At 47.8% G+C, this 16,807-nt stretch overlaps 1 protein-coding gene across 1 annotated transcript in view; it reads right to left on the reverse strand.

The window, feature by feature from the left end:
• mslnb (mesothelin b) overlaps window positions 1–16,807 on the reverse strand; it is a 41,318-nt gene that overhangs the window by 18,878 nt on the left and 5,633 nt on the right. The window contains 35 exon segments of the mRNA XM_084685889.1: window positions 258–404; window positions 817–901; window positions 1,140–1,167; window positions 1,868–1,965; window positions 2,151–2,182; window positions 2,349–2,525; window positions 2,637–2,755; window positions 2,869–2,969; window positions 3,389–3,600; window positions 3,942–4,088; window positions 4,305–4,389; window positions 4,700–4,727; window positions 4,815–4,836; window positions 6,007–6,183; window positions 6,295–6,413; window positions 6,527–6,627; window positions 6,857–7,068; window positions 7,516–7,662; window positions 7,818–7,896; window positions 8,380–8,405; window positions 8,524–8,611; window positions 8,725–8,756; window positions 8,914–9,090; window positions 9,725–9,843; window positions 9,978–10,102; window positions 10,195–10,397; window positions 10,486–10,629; window positions 10,778–10,862; window positions 10,948–11,189; window positions 11,363–11,437; window positions 11,526–11,753; window positions 11,978–12,090; window positions 12,185–12,288; window positions 12,511–12,710; window positions 12,828–12,950. Of these exon segments, the coding sequence (XP_084542015.1) occupies window positions 258–404; window positions 817–901; window positions 1,140–1,167; window positions 1,868–1,965; window positions 2,151–2,182; window positions 2,349–2,525; window positions 2,637–2,755; window positions 2,869–2,969; window positions 3,389–3,600; window positions 3,942–4,088; window positions 4,305–4,389; window positions 4,700–4,727; window positions 4,815–4,836; window positions 6,007–6,183; window positions 6,295–6,413; window positions 6,527–6,627; window positions 6,857–7,068; window positions 7,516–7,662; window positions 7,818–7,896; window positions 8,380–8,405; window positions 8,524–8,611; window positions 8,725–8,756; window positions 8,914–9,090; window positions 9,725–9,843; window positions 9,978–10,102; window positions 10,195–10,397; window positions 10,486–10,629; window positions 10,778–10,862; window positions 10,948–11,189; window positions 11,363–11,437; window positions 11,526–11,753; window positions 11,978–12,090; window positions 12,185–12,288; window positions 12,511–12,710; window positions 12,828–12,950 (4,200 nt within the window).

Raw genomic sequence — 16,807 nt, forward strand, 5'->3', positions numbered from 1 at the left:
CAGAAGAGAGCACAAGGAGAGGAGAAGAGACAGTCTTCAAATAATTTGAGGAAATTGTGGTCTGTATCAAAGATATATGTGGTCTATATCAGAGATATATGTGGCCTGTATCAGAGATATATGTGGCCTGTATCAGAGATATATGTGGTCTGTATCAGAGATATATGTGGTCTGTATCAGAGATATATGTGGTCTGTATCAGAGATATATGTGGTCTGTATCAGAGATATATCCGATACTGTATATCCAGTCTGTACCGTGCTGGAGAGGAGGTCCAGGGCCTGGTCCAGGCCTGCGGAGGCTCTGGTGAGGAACAGCTTCCAGGTCTCCTGAGGGTACGAGGAGTTTCCAGCCAGCGAACACCTCAGCAGTGTGGACAGCTGCTCTGCTGTAAGCTCCTTCAGCTGCGGGGAGGAGACCACTCGTCACATCATTCATCCTGACCATCACTTCTAACACCTTGTTTACCTGGTCCTAACTGTATGCAGGTACTGTGTTGATGGATAATATACATACATATACAACACGACACTAAACGTTTCAAGTTTTTGTCAACTTTTTTTGTTGTACTTTTTTTTTTATCATTGAGAACATGCTCCCAAATACAGATTAAAACTTAACTTAAGTAACGAGCCTGGCTTGAACATTTAAGTAAAAAGTACAGATATTTGTGTAAAAAATGTAAGGAGTGAAAGTAAAAAGTTGTCAGAGAAATAAATAGTCAAGCGAAAGTACTGATATTTAAAAAATCTTAGTAGATTCCAATCTCTGGTCAGGAGAGCATTTATTGGCTGGTGCAGTTTAGGCTCCTCCTACCTGAGCACAGGCATACTGTGTGATGGTGAAGTCACAGAGAACAGATGATTGGTTCCCTGAATCTAGGCGTTGCTGGAGGACGGAGCTACAACACAGGACAGACAGGAGCAATTAATTGTCAAATCAGCAACCAAGACCTTTTTTAACATTAGGTCTTGTGATTCATAAGCCATAATACAACATATTTTATTGAACCTATAGTCATACAACTAAACTAAAAGACCTGGTAAAACACTGAGATTATATGACAAGTGGTATAGACTGGTAAACTGAACAAGGTTGATTGTTCTGTAATTGGCTAACTGGTCTGAAAAGGATCTCACCTGTCCACCCCAGCACAGACTCTGGTTGCTAGAACACACCAAAGAAATGCAGAGTTAGAGTTAGAACGTGGTTGGTTTAGAATATTTAATAGAAGAACATGATTCTTTGAGTCTGGCATTGATGTTTACTACAGTGAAGGTCCTGGTATTGATGTTTACTACAGTGAAGGTCCTGGTATTGATGTTTACTACAGTGAAGGTCCTGGTATTGATGTTTACTACAGTGAAGGTCCTGGTATTGATGTTTACTACAGTGAAGGTCTAACTGAAGTAATTTACCATTGTGAGAAGATGCTGGACACTGGGGGTTAACCGGTACCAGAACACAACCTAGAGGTCAAATACATTTGACAAGAAGTTAAGTTGTGTTGATATTTCATTGGATTTATTAAACATTTTAAACTAATTTGTGCTTGCTATCAGCAAGGCATGCTATTGTTAGCTCATATACTGTATACATTACTAATTTACTATCATACACAACCTATATGGTCCCACTTTTGCATAAAGTTGAACATTATGGACATTTGGGATTAACTTTGCTGGTTTGGAGGTGATGTAATTAAACAAACTGCTCCAGCTGGAGCATCTGTAAAGACACTTCACAATTCCCCCAGAAATGGTACCCTCTCTAGTTTAAAAGAGTAATAATTTTGATGCTGTAGAACAGTCATCCATGATTGGAACCTGCTTGAACAAAACAGCGACAGAATTCTCTCCTGACTCACCTATTGGAGTAGATTCTGTGAGGTCATAGATTGCAGACCAAATCATTGGCTGCATCTGGTTGGGGAGGCGGATCATGGAGTCGTACAGCCTCTTGAAACTGTTCAAACCACATAAAAAACCCGTTAGACCAAGAGGACTACCACTAGATGGGAAGTCCATGGGGTCATAAAACAAGAATGACTCATCACAAGACTGTGGTTCTTTGCCACCTCTGCCACACCTGGTTCACTAGTAATCACTAGGCCAAAAGACCCTCATTCTCCTTCCTGTGGCGTGACTTACATTGTCTGGTACACGGGGCAGCTGACTGGAGTCTGAAGAAGAGGAGCACACAGGAACATCATCACCTCAATGGTAATCATGCTATGTATCTACCATATTTAATAATATTTCTTGACAATACCTTAACAGGGATTAAAATTAAGTATCATTGCAGTTCACCGAAAGGTGGAGGAATGAATTAGATGAAAACAGAGTTACCTCCTGGGCAATCTTGACAAGGTGTAGCAGGACTTGTGGAAGCTTCCTCTCTTCTGGGGACTCAGTCAGGAAGTCAAACACTCTGTTGATGACATCATGTTTCTCTGGAGGAACAGGAAGAGGAAGCAGCAGCAGCTCTGCAGTCTGGTGTGGAGACAGGACCTCCAGGGCCTCCAGCTGCACACCACAGAAGAAGACACACTTCAAAACACAAACCAACACAGCAAGTCCACACCTTGCCTGGTGGGTCTAAGCAGGGGTGGTGGAGGAGTCTTGGAGGAGATGTACCGGGGAGAAGAGAGGGTTGGTGGCCAGCAGGTCCCTGAGGGTCACCAGTACGGAGAAGGCCCCCCAGTTGCTCCTCAGCCAGTCTGTACTGCTGTTGGAGCTGGACACACATCCAGGCTCTGCAGGGAAGACAGCAGGATGGGGACGTCAAGATACACAGGTCAGTAGAGTCAACATGTTGGTAGTCCACTTCAGTCGTGTGGGGTCAGAACCCAGGTTGCCTGCTCCTTACCTGAGGAGTTCCTGGTCAGGAAGGGCTGGATGAAGTATCTGACCACCAGCTCTCGTCTGCTTTGGTCCGTGAGCTGGGACTGATGGCTCAGCTCCATCACACTGGAAGAACACAATAACATCTGAACAACAATGACCATTTCCTGACAACAACAAACGTGTTCCTACTAGAGATCTACATGTGCTGGTAACTACTGTGTTCCTACAAGAGACCTACATGTGCTGGTAACTACTGTGTTCCTACTAGAGACCTACATGTGCTGGTAACTACTGTGTTCCTACTAGAGACCTACATGTGCTGGTCACTACTGTGTTCCTACTAGAGATCTACATGTGCTGGTAACTACTGTGTTCCTACTGGAGATCTACATGTGCTGGTAACTACTGTGTTCCTACTAGAGACCTACATGTGCTGGTAACTACTGTGTTCCTACTGGAGATCTACATGTGCTGGTAACTACTGTGTTCCTACTAGAGACCTACATGTGCTGGTCACTACTGTGTTCCTACTGGAGACCTACATGTGCTGGTAGGAGGAGCAGCTGAGGTTCCTGCTGGAGAGGCAGTGCAGGAACCCTCCTGATGCTGACGGCAGGAAGAGCCTCAGACGCCCAGAGAACCACCTCATGATGACATCACTGTCTCTCAGCTGATCCTCGCTCAGCAGGGACACTCTCATCTCTCCAATCACGTCCAGCGCCGTCGATACTGACGGACCAATCACGCTCATGTTCTAGGAGACAGAAGAGAGCACAAGGAGAGGAGAAGAGACAGTCTTCAAATAATTTGAGGAAATTGTGGTCTGTATCAAAGATATATGTGGTCTATATCAGAGATATATGTGGCCTGTATCAGAGATATATGTGGCCTGTATCAGAGATATATGTAGTCTGTATCAAAGATATATGTGGTCTGTATCAGAGATATATGTGGCCTATATCAGAGATATATGTGGTCTGTATCAGAGATATATGTGGTCTGTATCAGAGATTTATGTGGCCTATATCAGAGATATACATTTGGTCTGTATCAGAGATATATGTGGTCTGTATCAGAGATATATGTGGTCTCTACCGTGCTGGAGAGGACGTCCAGGGCCTGGTCCAGGACGTTGGACAGCTTGGTTAGAAGCAGCTTCCAGGTCTCCTTAGAATAGCTGCTGTTGCCGGGAAGTTTACACCTCAGCAGAGACACCAGCTGATTGGCTGTAAAGTTGTCCAGCTATAAAGAGAGACAGAATCAAAGGAGTCAGAACAGGATTTCAATCTAAGATTCATGAAGGTCGAATCCCAAACATCAGTCCCTAAACACATCTTCTCTGACCATCCCCATTTGGAAAGTTTCTAAAAGGATACCAGAGAGAGGAAATGCCAGGAAATTAAACAGAGACTTTAGAGATGCAAACAGATGTCTGTATGAGGAGGAGGAGAACCTCACCGAAGCACAGGCATACTGCTCCAGGGTGAAGTTACACGGCACGTCCACCAGAGGAAGCATGTTCACATGGTGCTGCAGTGCTTCGCTGTGGACAGATGGTCATTTGACTTCTTTGAGGGACCACTGCTGCTGTCACCATGTGCTGCTCTTAGTGGCAGAGCACTGGAGTGCACGTCAACAGAGCACTGGAGTGCACGTCAACAGAGCACTGGAGTGCACGTCAACAGAGCACTGGAGTGCACGTCAACAGAGCACTGGAGTGCACGTCAACAGAGCACTGGAGTGCACGTCAACAGAGCACATTTGAATCCCCCCGTACATCAATTTGGATGAAAGTATCTGCTACATAAACACATTCATCTAGATTTTCCACTGAGATGATTAAAAAGGGTTACCTGTTAACTCCTCTGCAGACTCTTGAATCTGTAACACACCGTGAGAAAGTTAGCATTCAGAAAACTCATGAAAGCTTATCAAACAGAGAAGTAGCCAGTGGAGGGAACTACTCACCATTGAAGGGGGTTATGGGACACTGAGAAACAAAGATTACAAAGTTAATCACCAGTTACAACGTTATGTATGGACTGACTGATGGACAATAACAAAATTATTCTCACCTTCATGTTGCTTGGCAAACAATCTGTACAAAAAACAAAAATATGAAAACCAACACGATCATAAACACGAATAGAACATCAAAAGCACTTGTAGAATTTTTAAACTGGACTTAAACTTTATTTAAAAGTGTGTTTGTATGTCCTTGTTTTACTATGCTTCTGGGGTCCAGATGTCCCCCCATGACGCTAAACCAAGAAAGAACAGACCTTGTGGGGACATTTTGGTTGCCAGAATGTAAACTGCTAATTCTAAGGGGTTGTTGGGGGTTTAATGTTAGAATTACATTAAGGTGTGGGGTTAGCAGTTAGTGATGGTTATAAGGTTGAGGCTAGGAGCAAGGGATAGGCTTTGATTTAGGATTCAGGTTAGAGTTTGGGGTTTACGTTAGGGTTAGGGTTAAGGATATGGTCAGGGATGGGGTTAAACGGGTTAGGGGAAACTGAATTTCTGAAGAGACTGAATTCTGAGTCCCCACAATGATAGATGGACAAAACGTGTGTGTGACTGTGTGTGTTACTGACCCCTTGGGGCGGTCTGCATGAGGTCATCTATGGTGGCCCAAATGATTGGTTCCATCATGGAAGGAACAGACTGTAAGGCCCCGTACAGACGCTCAAAACTGACCAACAAATAAACAAACAAACAACATCCAAATGACGATAACAAAGTGTGAGGCCGGTGAGAGCTGAGTGACACCAAGTGGTGAGACAAATAACCATGTTTGAATGTGAGTAGAGGGCTGTCTCTGAGAGATCAGCAAGACTCACATCAGGCCATAGACGTCACATGGCACTCCCATCTGCAGGTAGAGAGGACGTCAATTATAGAGGGAGCAGAAAGTCTTAAGTCATAATTTAAAGAGGAACTCCAAAACCTCTGTTCTGAGTGAGACCCCTGTGGTTCCTAATCATGCATGGCTAGTCATCAATACTGGTCTAAATTCAACAAACATTTGCAAAAGTGTTACTTTTAATAATATGTTGGTAAATCCAGAAAATAATTTTTCCTAAAATATAAAGGGAAGGACTGGGGCTGTATAGAGGATCTTTAAACAGTTTTTAACAATATTGACCACTAATGTTACCTGCTGAGACACAAGGACGAGGTGTAGCAGGACTTGTGGAAGCTTCCTCTCTTCTGGGGACTCAGTCAGGAAGTCAAACACTCTGTTGATGACATCATGTTTCTCTGGAGGAACAGGAAGAGGAAGCAGCAGCAGCTCTGCAGTCTGGTGTGGAGACAGGACCTCCAGGGCCTCCAGCTGCACACCACAGAAGAAGACACACTTCAAAACACAAACCAACACAGCAAGTCCACACCTTGCCTGGTGGGTCTAAGCAGGGGTGGTGGAGGAGTCTTGGAGGAGATGTACCGGGGAGAAGAGAGGGTTGGTGGCCAGCAGGTCCCTGAGGGTCACCAGTACGGAGAAGGCCCCCCAGTTGCTCCTCAGCCAGTCTGTACTGCTGTTGGAGCTGGACACACATCCAGGCTCTGCAGGGAAGACAGCAGGATGGGGACGTCAAGATACACAGGTCAGTAGAGTCAACATGTTGGTAGTCCACTTCAGTCGTGTGGGGACAGAACCCAGGTTGCCTGCTCCTTACCTGAGGAGTTCCTGGTCAGGAAGGGCTGGATGAAGTATCTGACCACCAGCTCTCGTCTGCTTTGGTCCATGAGCTGGGACTGATGGCTCAGCTCCATCACACTGGAAGAACACAATAACATCTGAACAACAATGACCATTTCCTGACAACAACAAACATGTTCCTACTGGAGACCTACATGTGCTGGTAACTACTGTGTTCCTACTAGAGACCTACATGTGCTGGTAACTACTGTGTTCCTACTGGAGACCTACATGTGCTGGTCACTACTGTGTTCCTACTGGAGATCTACATGTGCTGGTAACTACTATGTTCCTACTAGAGACCTACATGTGCTGGTAGGAGGAGCAGCTGAGGTTCCTGCTGGAGAGGCAGTGCAGGAACCCTCCTGATGCTGACGGCAGGAAGAGCCTCAGACGCCCAGAGAACCACCTCATGATGACATCACTGTCTCTCAGCTGATCCTCGCTCAGCAGGGACACTCTCATCTCTCCAATCACGTCCAGCGCCGTCGATACTGACGGACCAATCACGCTCATGTTCTAGGAGACAGAAGAGAGCACAAGGAGAGGAGAAGAGACAGTCTTCAAATAATTTGAGGAAATTGTGGTCTGTATCAAAGATATATGTGGTCTATATCAGAGATATATGTGGTCTGTATCAGAGATAAATGTGGCCTGTATCAGAGATATATGTGGTCTGTGTCAGAGATATATGTGGTCTGTATCAGAGATATATGTGGCCTTTATCAGAGATATATGTGGTCCGTATCAGAGATAAATGTGGCCTGTATCAGAGATATATGTGGTCTGTATTAGAGCTATATGTGGCCTGTATCAGAGATATATGTGGTCTGTGTCAGAGATATATGTGGTCTGTATCAAAGATATATGTGGCCTTTATCAGAGATATATGTGGTCTCTATCAGAGATATATGTGGTCTATATCAGAGATATATGTGTTCTGTATCAGATATATGTGGTCTTTACCGTGCTGGAGAGGACGTCCAGGGCCTGGTCCAGGACGTTGGACAGCTTGGTTAGAAGCAGCTTCCAGGTCTCCTTAGAATAGCTGCCGTTGCCGGGAAGTTTACACTTCAGCAGAGACGCCAGCTGATTGGCTGTGATGCCCTCCAGCTTTTTTAGGAATAAGAGGGAACACTCAATTCAGTTTAGATCAATGTCAACTAATGCTAAGATATTAGCATGATGCTAAACTATTAATATGATGCTAAGATATTTGCATGATGCTATGATATTAGCATAATGCTAAACCTGGATGAAGCCATCACCTGGGCACAAGCATATTGCTCCAAAGTGAAATGGCAGGGAAGTTCCGTCATGTCTCCCATGTGTAGTGTCAGCGTGGAGCTGCGGAAAAATACAGAAATTAAGCAAAGATCTGTGGATGCAGTTCATTGGGATCATCAGCAGCCAAAAGTTAAATGCAGGCTAAAATAACAATCTTTTTTGACATTTTCTCAGATAATCTCATGTTAGCTTAATTTTGCTTATATCATGTTATCTTATTTTAGCTTGTCTTATCTTATCTTAGGTAACAGCTATCCAGGAGACGGAGATGAGGAATCCATACCTGTTCACTCCAGCACAGCCTGTGGCCTCTGTAAGAAGCAGGGGTGAGATGCTGTAACTCACGTCTGTGTGTTTGTGTGTACACGTTTCATCTAGATGTTTTACTGAACTGAGAGCAGAGAAACAGAAGTCTTACCGCTGTATATAGTGGATGGACACTGAGGAAACAAGAGGACCTTGACTTAGTTTGACAAAACTTTGACACGATTGACTGTTTCAGGAACAGCTACTGTGTCAGAACATGATTGTGGCTCATCTTACCTCAGGGTCTTCAGGTAGTTGACATCCTGTTGAAAAACATAGTAAAGATAGGGTTTCATATTCTATCTGTACACAGAAGAAAATAATGTGTGTGTGTGACTGTGTGTGTGTGTTTGTGTGTGTTTGAGACTGACCCCTTGGGACGGTCTGCATGAGGTCATCTATGGTGGCCCAGATGACTGGTTCCATCACGGAAGGAACAGATTGTAAGGCCCCGTACAGACGCTCAGAACTGACAGACCGACAGACAGACAAACAAACAAACACAGAAACAAGAAACCCACAGTTACAGTTAGTTCACCCCAACATGACTCGCCTCTGCTGCAGTAATTATTTGATCCTTACATGAGAAGGTATGAAGCGCAGGGAACTGATATCTGAGGAAACAAAACAATCAGATTGTTACGAACGTGACAAAAAAGCTACGAATTGTTGGAACGTTCTGTTTCTGTTGGAACATTCTGTTACTGTTGTGAATGTTTTGAATGTCCAGTCAAGCATGGAAACAAGGGTTTGCAGTGAGGGAGTCCTTACCTGGTGAGACATGTTGACGAGGTGTAGCAGGACTTGTGGAAGCTTCCTCTCTTCTGGGGACTCAGTCAAGAAGTCAAACACTCTGTTGATGACATCATGTTTCTCTGGAGGAACAGGAAGAGGAAGCAGCAGCAGCTCTGCAGTCTGGTGTGGAGACAGGACCTCCAGGGCCTCCAGCTGCACACCACAGAAGAAGACACACTTCAAAACACAAACCAACACAGCAAGTCCACACCACAGAAGAAGACACACAGGCGTTGCCAGACAGTGGGGGTCACTGGGCAGCATCAGAGATGAGTGTTAAGAACTCAGAGGTTGAGAGTGTTTGACTGTAGACCTTAAGATCACAGGTTCAAATTCCACTTTATAGGTCACTTTGAACCCATTTTTGCTAACTGTGAACATCTGTTTATCAGTGGTGGATATGTCAGCCGTGTACCCAGACTCTGGATGCCCAACCTGAGTTTGGCTCCTTTCACCTACACCATCTTGGTCTAGTGGCAACATTTAGCCATGCCCCTGGGAGGGCTTCTGCACCTGCCCTGCAACACCCCACTAACCCTAACCCTTCTACACCTGCCCTGCCACACCCCACTAACCCTAACCCTTCTACACCTGCCCTGCCACACCCCACTAACCCTAACCCTTCTACACCTGCCCTGCCACACCCCACTAACCCTAACCCTTCTACACCTGCCCTGCCACACCCCACTAACCCTAACCCTTCTACACCTGCCCTGCCACACCCCACTAACCCTAACCCTTCTACACCTGCCCTGCCACACCCCACTAACCCTAACCCCGTACTCACAGCTGAGAACCCAGGGTTGAGCAGGTACATGTCCTGGAGGGAGGCCAAGGTGGAGAAGAGGCCGAGGTTCTGCGTCAGCCAGCCCACGCTGCCGTTGCTTGACGACACGCACTGGGGATCTAGGGAGGGCCGTCAGAGCATGTCACTGGACCAGCCAATCAGATCTCACCCTGGCTCTTGTCAGAACCAATCCCCTACTTGGTGTATTTGGTATCAGCCAATTCTAGCCCACTACAATAAGGAGTGTGTGTACCTGAGTGGTTGTGATGCAGCAGGAAGGGAAACAGGAAGTGTGTGTAGATGGAGAGTCCGTGAGTCTGGAAGGCAGGCATGTCTTCACGCATGACGATGCTCATGTAGCTGCTCAGTTCAGTCACACTGGAAACACGCACCAACACACACACATCAGCTCAATCCATAAACAGAGTGTGTGGGTGTGTGTCCATGTGTTTGTGTGTGTGTGTCCTCACAGTGTGTGGTAGACAGAGCAGGTGAAGTTCTTGGAGGCGAGGCAGGAGAGCAGCGAGGCGGGTGGGTCGGGCAGCAGAGGCAGCAGCTTGATCTGGAACCACAGCTGGATGAAGGGCGGGTCTCCCAGCTCCTCTGGGCTCAGGGTCTGGGAGTCCACCTGGGAGAACATGTCCTGGTACTGGGACACCACCTCACTGAAGTTCTGGAGGGGAGAGCACCAGGTTACAGTGTGTCTCTATTCTACCTTGTCACCGTGTCTCAGACTTGGGTTTGATTGGCTTGCTGCTCACCGTAGTAGAGAACTCGATGACCAATGAGTTGAGGCGTCCAGTGAGCTCTATGAGCAGTCTCATGATGGTGTCCTGGGTCAGGGTCAGGTTGGTACGAGCCGCGCAGTGAAGGACACTGGCCACGCTCTCCACTGCGTTGGTCAACTGCAGGGTCAGATGGAGAGAGTGGACAAAGGGAAGATAAATATGACCTTATTTAGTTTCAACACTAGCTGAAGATTTATTTTGTGTGTGAATAAGAGTCCATACCACCCACCCTCACACCACACACCCTCACACCACACACACTCACCCCACAAGACCTCTCTTCGATGGTGATGCTGCAGGCATCCTGAAGAGCCGAGGTGTTGTCCATCATGGCTCCTGAGTTGAGGTGGCTAGATGCACACACACACACCAGTTACACACACACACACACCAGTTACACAAACAGCAGCATGTTCCAGTAGCTGGCTGACTCACAACACCCGGTGGAACACTTCCTTGATGCTGCCGGGAAGCTCCGCCCCCATGGAGGGCAGGACCCGGTGCAGCACCGGCATCACCACGCTCTGGTACCAGGCCTCCACGCTCGTCACATCAAACCCTGCCGCAGGGGGGGCCGCCGAGGCATTCTGGGACCTGTAGTTCTGGGCCAGCTCGGCCAGAGTCCAGTTCATCAGCGCCTGAGCAAGGGTGATGCTCCTCAGTTCTGACACATCCATCTGGGAGAGGGGGGGCGGCGGGGGGAGGAGGTCCGCAATGACACGTTATACTTTCTTGGGTCTAATTCAGTGGTAGAAGTGCGGTAGCACTTGACTGCAGATCACTTTGGATAAAAGCACCATGAACATATTTAGCTAGACATTTAATTTGATTCTACTTCATTCCTGTTTACCTGGTGTGTGAGGGACACAAACTCTCCCACGAAACTCCCAATTGGTCGGAAGGCTCCCATGAACCCGTTCACCACCTGTGATTTGACAAGCACACTTCCTGCTTCAGCAACACCAGAGTCAGCACACCCAGAATCCGACAGGCTGATTGACAGGTTCATCTACCTCTCGCAGGCTGTCCTGGGGGCCGGGGGGCGGGGCGTAGGGGCTGGGGAGGGAGTAGGGGTCCTGGCTGGGCCTGGGGGGGTATCCGGGCGTGGCCCAGGTGTGGTTGTCCCCCCCCAGGAGGCTCTGGAACACCAGGCTCAGGGTTCCGTTGTCCAGCGCTGTGACCTCTGGGGTCAGCAGTAGCTCTGCCTTCTGCTCCTCCGTCAGCAGGTGCAGCACCTCCAACTGGGGGGTCAATAACATACTGACCAGGTGTGTGGACCAGGTGTGCGGAGCAGGTGTGTGGAGCAGGTGTGTGGACCAGGTGTGCGGAGCAGGTGTGTGGAGCAGGTGTGCGGAGCAGGTGTGTGGAGCAGGTGTGTGGAGCAGGTGTGTGGAGCAGGTGTGTGGAGCAGGTGTACGGAGCAGGTGTGCGGAGCAGGTGTGTGGAGCAGCTGTAGTATTCTCACCCCGCTGAACACCATGTTGAGAGCTGAGAAGTCCTTCATGCGAGCAAGCACTCGGAAGGAGCCAAAGTTCTTCAGCAGCCAGTCTTCACTGTCCTCTCCCTCCTGCACGCAGCCTGCAAGCAGCACAGCGCACATCAGTAAGAAGCATGTCGACAGGGGTAGAACAGGTGAGGAATCCAGGTGTAGAACAGGTGTCATCCTTCCTACCAGCCACACCGTCCCCAGACAGGAAGGGGTACATGAAAAACATGTAGATCCAGCGCTGGCGATCTGCCTGCATCTCTGAGAAGTGCTGGCTCAGCTCACTCACTCTACACACACAGACACACACACACAGAGAGAGTCATATACAGTGTGGTAGGAGGGGAGATAGAGAGAGAGAGAGAGAGAGAGACAGAGAGAGAGAGAGACAGAGAGAGAGACAGGGAGAGAGGGGGGGCATACACAGTGTGGTAGGAGAAGAGAGAGAGAGAGAGAGAGAGAGAGAGAGAGAGAGAGAGAGAGAGAGAGAGAGAGAGAGAGAGAGGTCGTACACAGCGTGGTAGGAGGAGCAGCTGAAGTTCTTGGTGGACAGGCAGGACAGGAAATGGGCGGAGACGGAGGACAGGAGAGGCTTCATCTTCACCTCCAGCCAGAGGCGGACCAGGTCCTGGTCCTGGAAGGCGTCGGCCCCGGGGTTCAGCTCTGCTCCCAGCTCCAACTCCAGCACCGGCCCCCGGGACACACTGGACCTCTGTGGACCAGGTTACCATGGTTACCTCACAGCTGCTAGGCATGTGTGAGGCGTGTGTGTGAGGTGTGTGTGTGTGTGTGTGTGTAAGGTGTGCGTGTGTGTGTGTGCATGTCCTACCATGAAGGAGTAAACATCCAGAGCAGCGTGGATTATTTCTCTCAGGCGATGCATGTGGTCACTTCCTGTGTCTGACGGCGGCAGCCCCACACACAACAGGAAGTTGGAGGTGGAGTCTGTCACCTGGGGAGAGGGGCGGGGCAAACATCCACATTGATATCACACCCTTACCCACACACACCCTCCCTCTCTCACACCCTCATACACACACACACACACTCACAAAACCTTTCACACAGGTGTATGTGTCTGTACTTACAGTACTTACCTGTGAACAGGTGTCTTGCAAAAGGCATGACGGGCCTCTGTAGTGTTCCACCAGAGAGACAAGGGAGACAAAGGAAAAGGTCAAGCACATTCCAGACATGGTTTCCAGAGGTGGAACCAGCCACCAGTCCCAGATGACTGACAGAGAACAGCAGGGGGGTGAGGCTAAGGCTGTGGGTTCACCTGCTTCAGTGTGGTTCAACCACTTGCTGCATGAATGTGTAAGTGTGTCATAGGTGAGCATGTTCTTTGTGTGTTTATTGTAATGATGGAGTGCAGGTATGTGTGTGTGTAAGTGTGTGTTTGTGTGTGTGTGTGTGTGTATGTGTGTGTGTCTGTATGTGCATGTGAGCATGTGTATGTGTGTGTGAGTGCGTATGTGTGTGTATATGTATGTGTGTATGTGTGGGTGTGTGGGTGGATGTGTGTGGGTGGGTGTGGGTACTCACGTCTGAGCAGCTGCCAAGTCTGTGTGAGGCGATAAGCAGACAGACAGATAAGCAGACAGACAGATAAGCAGACAGACAGATAAGCAGACAGACAGACAGACAGACAGACAGACAGACAGACAGACAGACAGACAGACAGACAGACAGACAGACAGACAGACAGACAGACAGACAGACAGACAGACAGACAGACAGTTAGATTACGTCGATAAATCAGTTCATCCTTTTGTTTCTCCTCTTTGTTCTATTGTCTTTCAGAGGCAGACACACAGGTTTTCACCCCTGCAGCAGACAAACAGACAGACAGACAGACAGACAGGTACTCACTACAGCAGGTGTAGCTGGTTGCTAGATAGATCAGCAGGAACAGGTGATGTGTTGTCATGGTGACTCCAGCCCTCTCATGGGGTCAGCTGATTTCTGTAGAAGGAAGAGAGAGGGATAATAAATAACCAGATCTGAATCTGCCTACTTGATGTAACTAGAGGTCCTGTGGTGGCTGAAAAATAGAGGTTGAGATGGCCAGAGACAGTCGGAACAGACTCAAACATCCCATAATAGTTTAGCGCCAGGTCCAGTTGCAGCCCCAGGGCTGAGTGTGTGTTTGTTTGACATTAAGGTGCAGCACAAAGAAGAGGAATGTGGCCTTTTCACTCTCATTGGAAAACTTGCTTGTGTCACCTAACAATGCTCTCAAAATAGCTCCTATACCAGCATTTATACTGGTCCTGAATGATTCTCTATATCTCACCAGCATTTATACTAGTCCTAAATGATACTTTATTTCTCACCAGCATTTACATTTACATTTTGTCATTTAGCAGACGCTCTTATCCAGAGCGACTTACAGCAAGTACAGGGACAATACCCCCGAGGCAAGTAGGGTGAAGTGCCTTTCCCCAGGGACACAACGTCATTTGGCACAGCCAGGAATCGATCTGGCAACCTTCAGATTAGTAGCCCGATTTCCTCACCTCATTTCTACTGGTCCTGAATGATTCCCTATATCTCACCAGCATTTCTACTGGTCCTAAATGATTCCCTATATCTCACCAGCATTTATACTGGTCCTAAATGATTCTCTATATCTCACCATCATTTATACTCGTCCTAAATGATTTTCTATATCTCACCATCATTTATACTGGTCCTACAAATGTACACGCACTCATGTGCAGTCACACACACACAGTCACACACACACACAGTCACACACACACACACACACAGTCACACACACATACAGTCTCACACACACAGTCACACACACTGTCACCTGTCCCTTCCAACCCCTCTCTCTCCCACCTGTGGGCGAGCCTCCGTCTCACCTGTACGTTCTACAACATTCCCAGAGGAGGAACCTTCCTCTGGCTGGTTGCTACGGCCACCGGTTGGTTCCCTCACAGAACAGGAGATATGCTGCTCCGTCACAGATTAGAATGTAGCCAGCCTCGTTCAGGATTACCATCATAATGATCAACTTCATCATTATCGGATATCACGACGGTTACTGATCCTTATTATTATTTGTAGAAGTAGTCATTTGTAGCAGTACTAGTTGTAGAGGAAATAATAACCGTGATATAATCATAAACATCTCATGTTTAGTTGTTACTCCAGTAGCAGCCCAGTAAGATGCACCACAGTGTTGTGTACCTGAGAAGTCCTGTACCTCAGACCTCAACACACCTGTACCTCAGACCTCAACACACCTGTACCTCAGACCTCAACACACCTGTACCTCAGACCTCAACACATCTGTACCTCAGACCTCAACACACCTGTACCTCAGACCTCAACACATCTGTACCTCAAACCTCAACACACCTGTACCTCAGACCTCAACACACCTGTACCTCAGACCTCAACACACCTGTACCTCAGACCTCAACACATCTGTACCTCAAACCTCAACACACCTGTACCTCAGACCTCAACACACCTGTACCTCAGACCTCAACACATCTGTACCTCAAACCTCAACACACCTGTACCTCAGACCTCAACACACCTGTACCTCAAACCTCAACACACCTGTACCTCAAACCTCAACACACCTGTACCTCAAACCTCTCACCTGTCACCTGAACCCTCTCATCACACATCAGACCAAATCACTACTTGTCCAATCAAATTACGAATCACAAATCGAGTCACTGACTTGCCAGATCGAGCTCACCTGCAGTGGTGTGGGTCCGGACTCAGGACAGCGTTCGTGACAGCGTTCGTGACAGCGTTCGCCTGTGTGTCTCGTTGTGAATAGCAAAATGACACCTGAGAGCTGGCTGCTCAGGGAGCAGGTGTGTCAGGTGTGGGCGTGGTTCATCTGAAGATGTTGATTGGTTGTTGTAAAAAATCAAGGCGGTCCAATTTCCACTGGAGTTGCCAGATTCTTTGTATGCGTGTATGTATATGTATGTGTGTGTGTGCATGTATATGTATGTGTGTGTGTAAGGGATCTGCCTGCCCTTTGAATACAATAACAACTGAGTGACGCATTTCAGCAGCAATTGTTTACGATCATTTGAATCCCTACCGTCCTACACAGGACAGACCATAATAATGAGAACAATGAGCATGCATTTAACCCTTCACCTCCATACGGGCCAGGAGGATGGGGAGACGAGAGGGGAGTGTTGCACCACCCCAGCCCGCTGAGAAGGTTGTTTGAACAGTGTGATGCATTGTGTACCATTCAATACATTTACATTTAGTCATCACTCATATCCAGAGCGACTTACAGTACAAGTACAGGGACATTCTCCCCGAGGCAAGTAGGGTGAAGTGCCTTGCCATGGACACGTCATTTGAGTCTCAAGCGTGAATCGAACTGGTAACCTTCCGATTAATAGCCCGATTCCCTAACCGCTCAGCCATCTGACCCCCCAGTCAGTGACCGTATAACAGTACCGTGTATACCAGCAGACAGTATACTAGCTGATAGTATACTAACTGATATCTGCCTGACTATACACAATACAAGTACACTATCATTCTAGCTGCACTGAGCTACGGTCCTTCACTGATCCAAACCTGCCCAACCAGATCTGCCTGAAGGAGAGGGAGGGAGAGAGGGGGGGCGGAGAGAAGGAGGGGGAGTAAGACAGGGACAGAGAGAGGGAAGGACAGAGAGAGGGAAAGGGGGAGGGAGGGACAGAGAGGGAAAGGTGGAGGGAGTGCCCTCTGGTGTTCATCTTTGGCAGAACATTTTGATAACAGCAGCAGACACAAAAAACGGTGAGCTGTAATACTCATTCTATCATA

Source organism: Hypomesus nipponensis, chromosome 21 (assembly GCF_054491055.1).
Source record: "Hypomesus nipponensis isolate SF chromosome 21, ASM5449105v1, whole genome shotgun sequence".
Lineage (NCBI taxonomy): Eukaryota > Metazoa > Chordata > Actinopteri > Osmeriformes > Osmeridae > Hypomesus > Hypomesus nipponensis.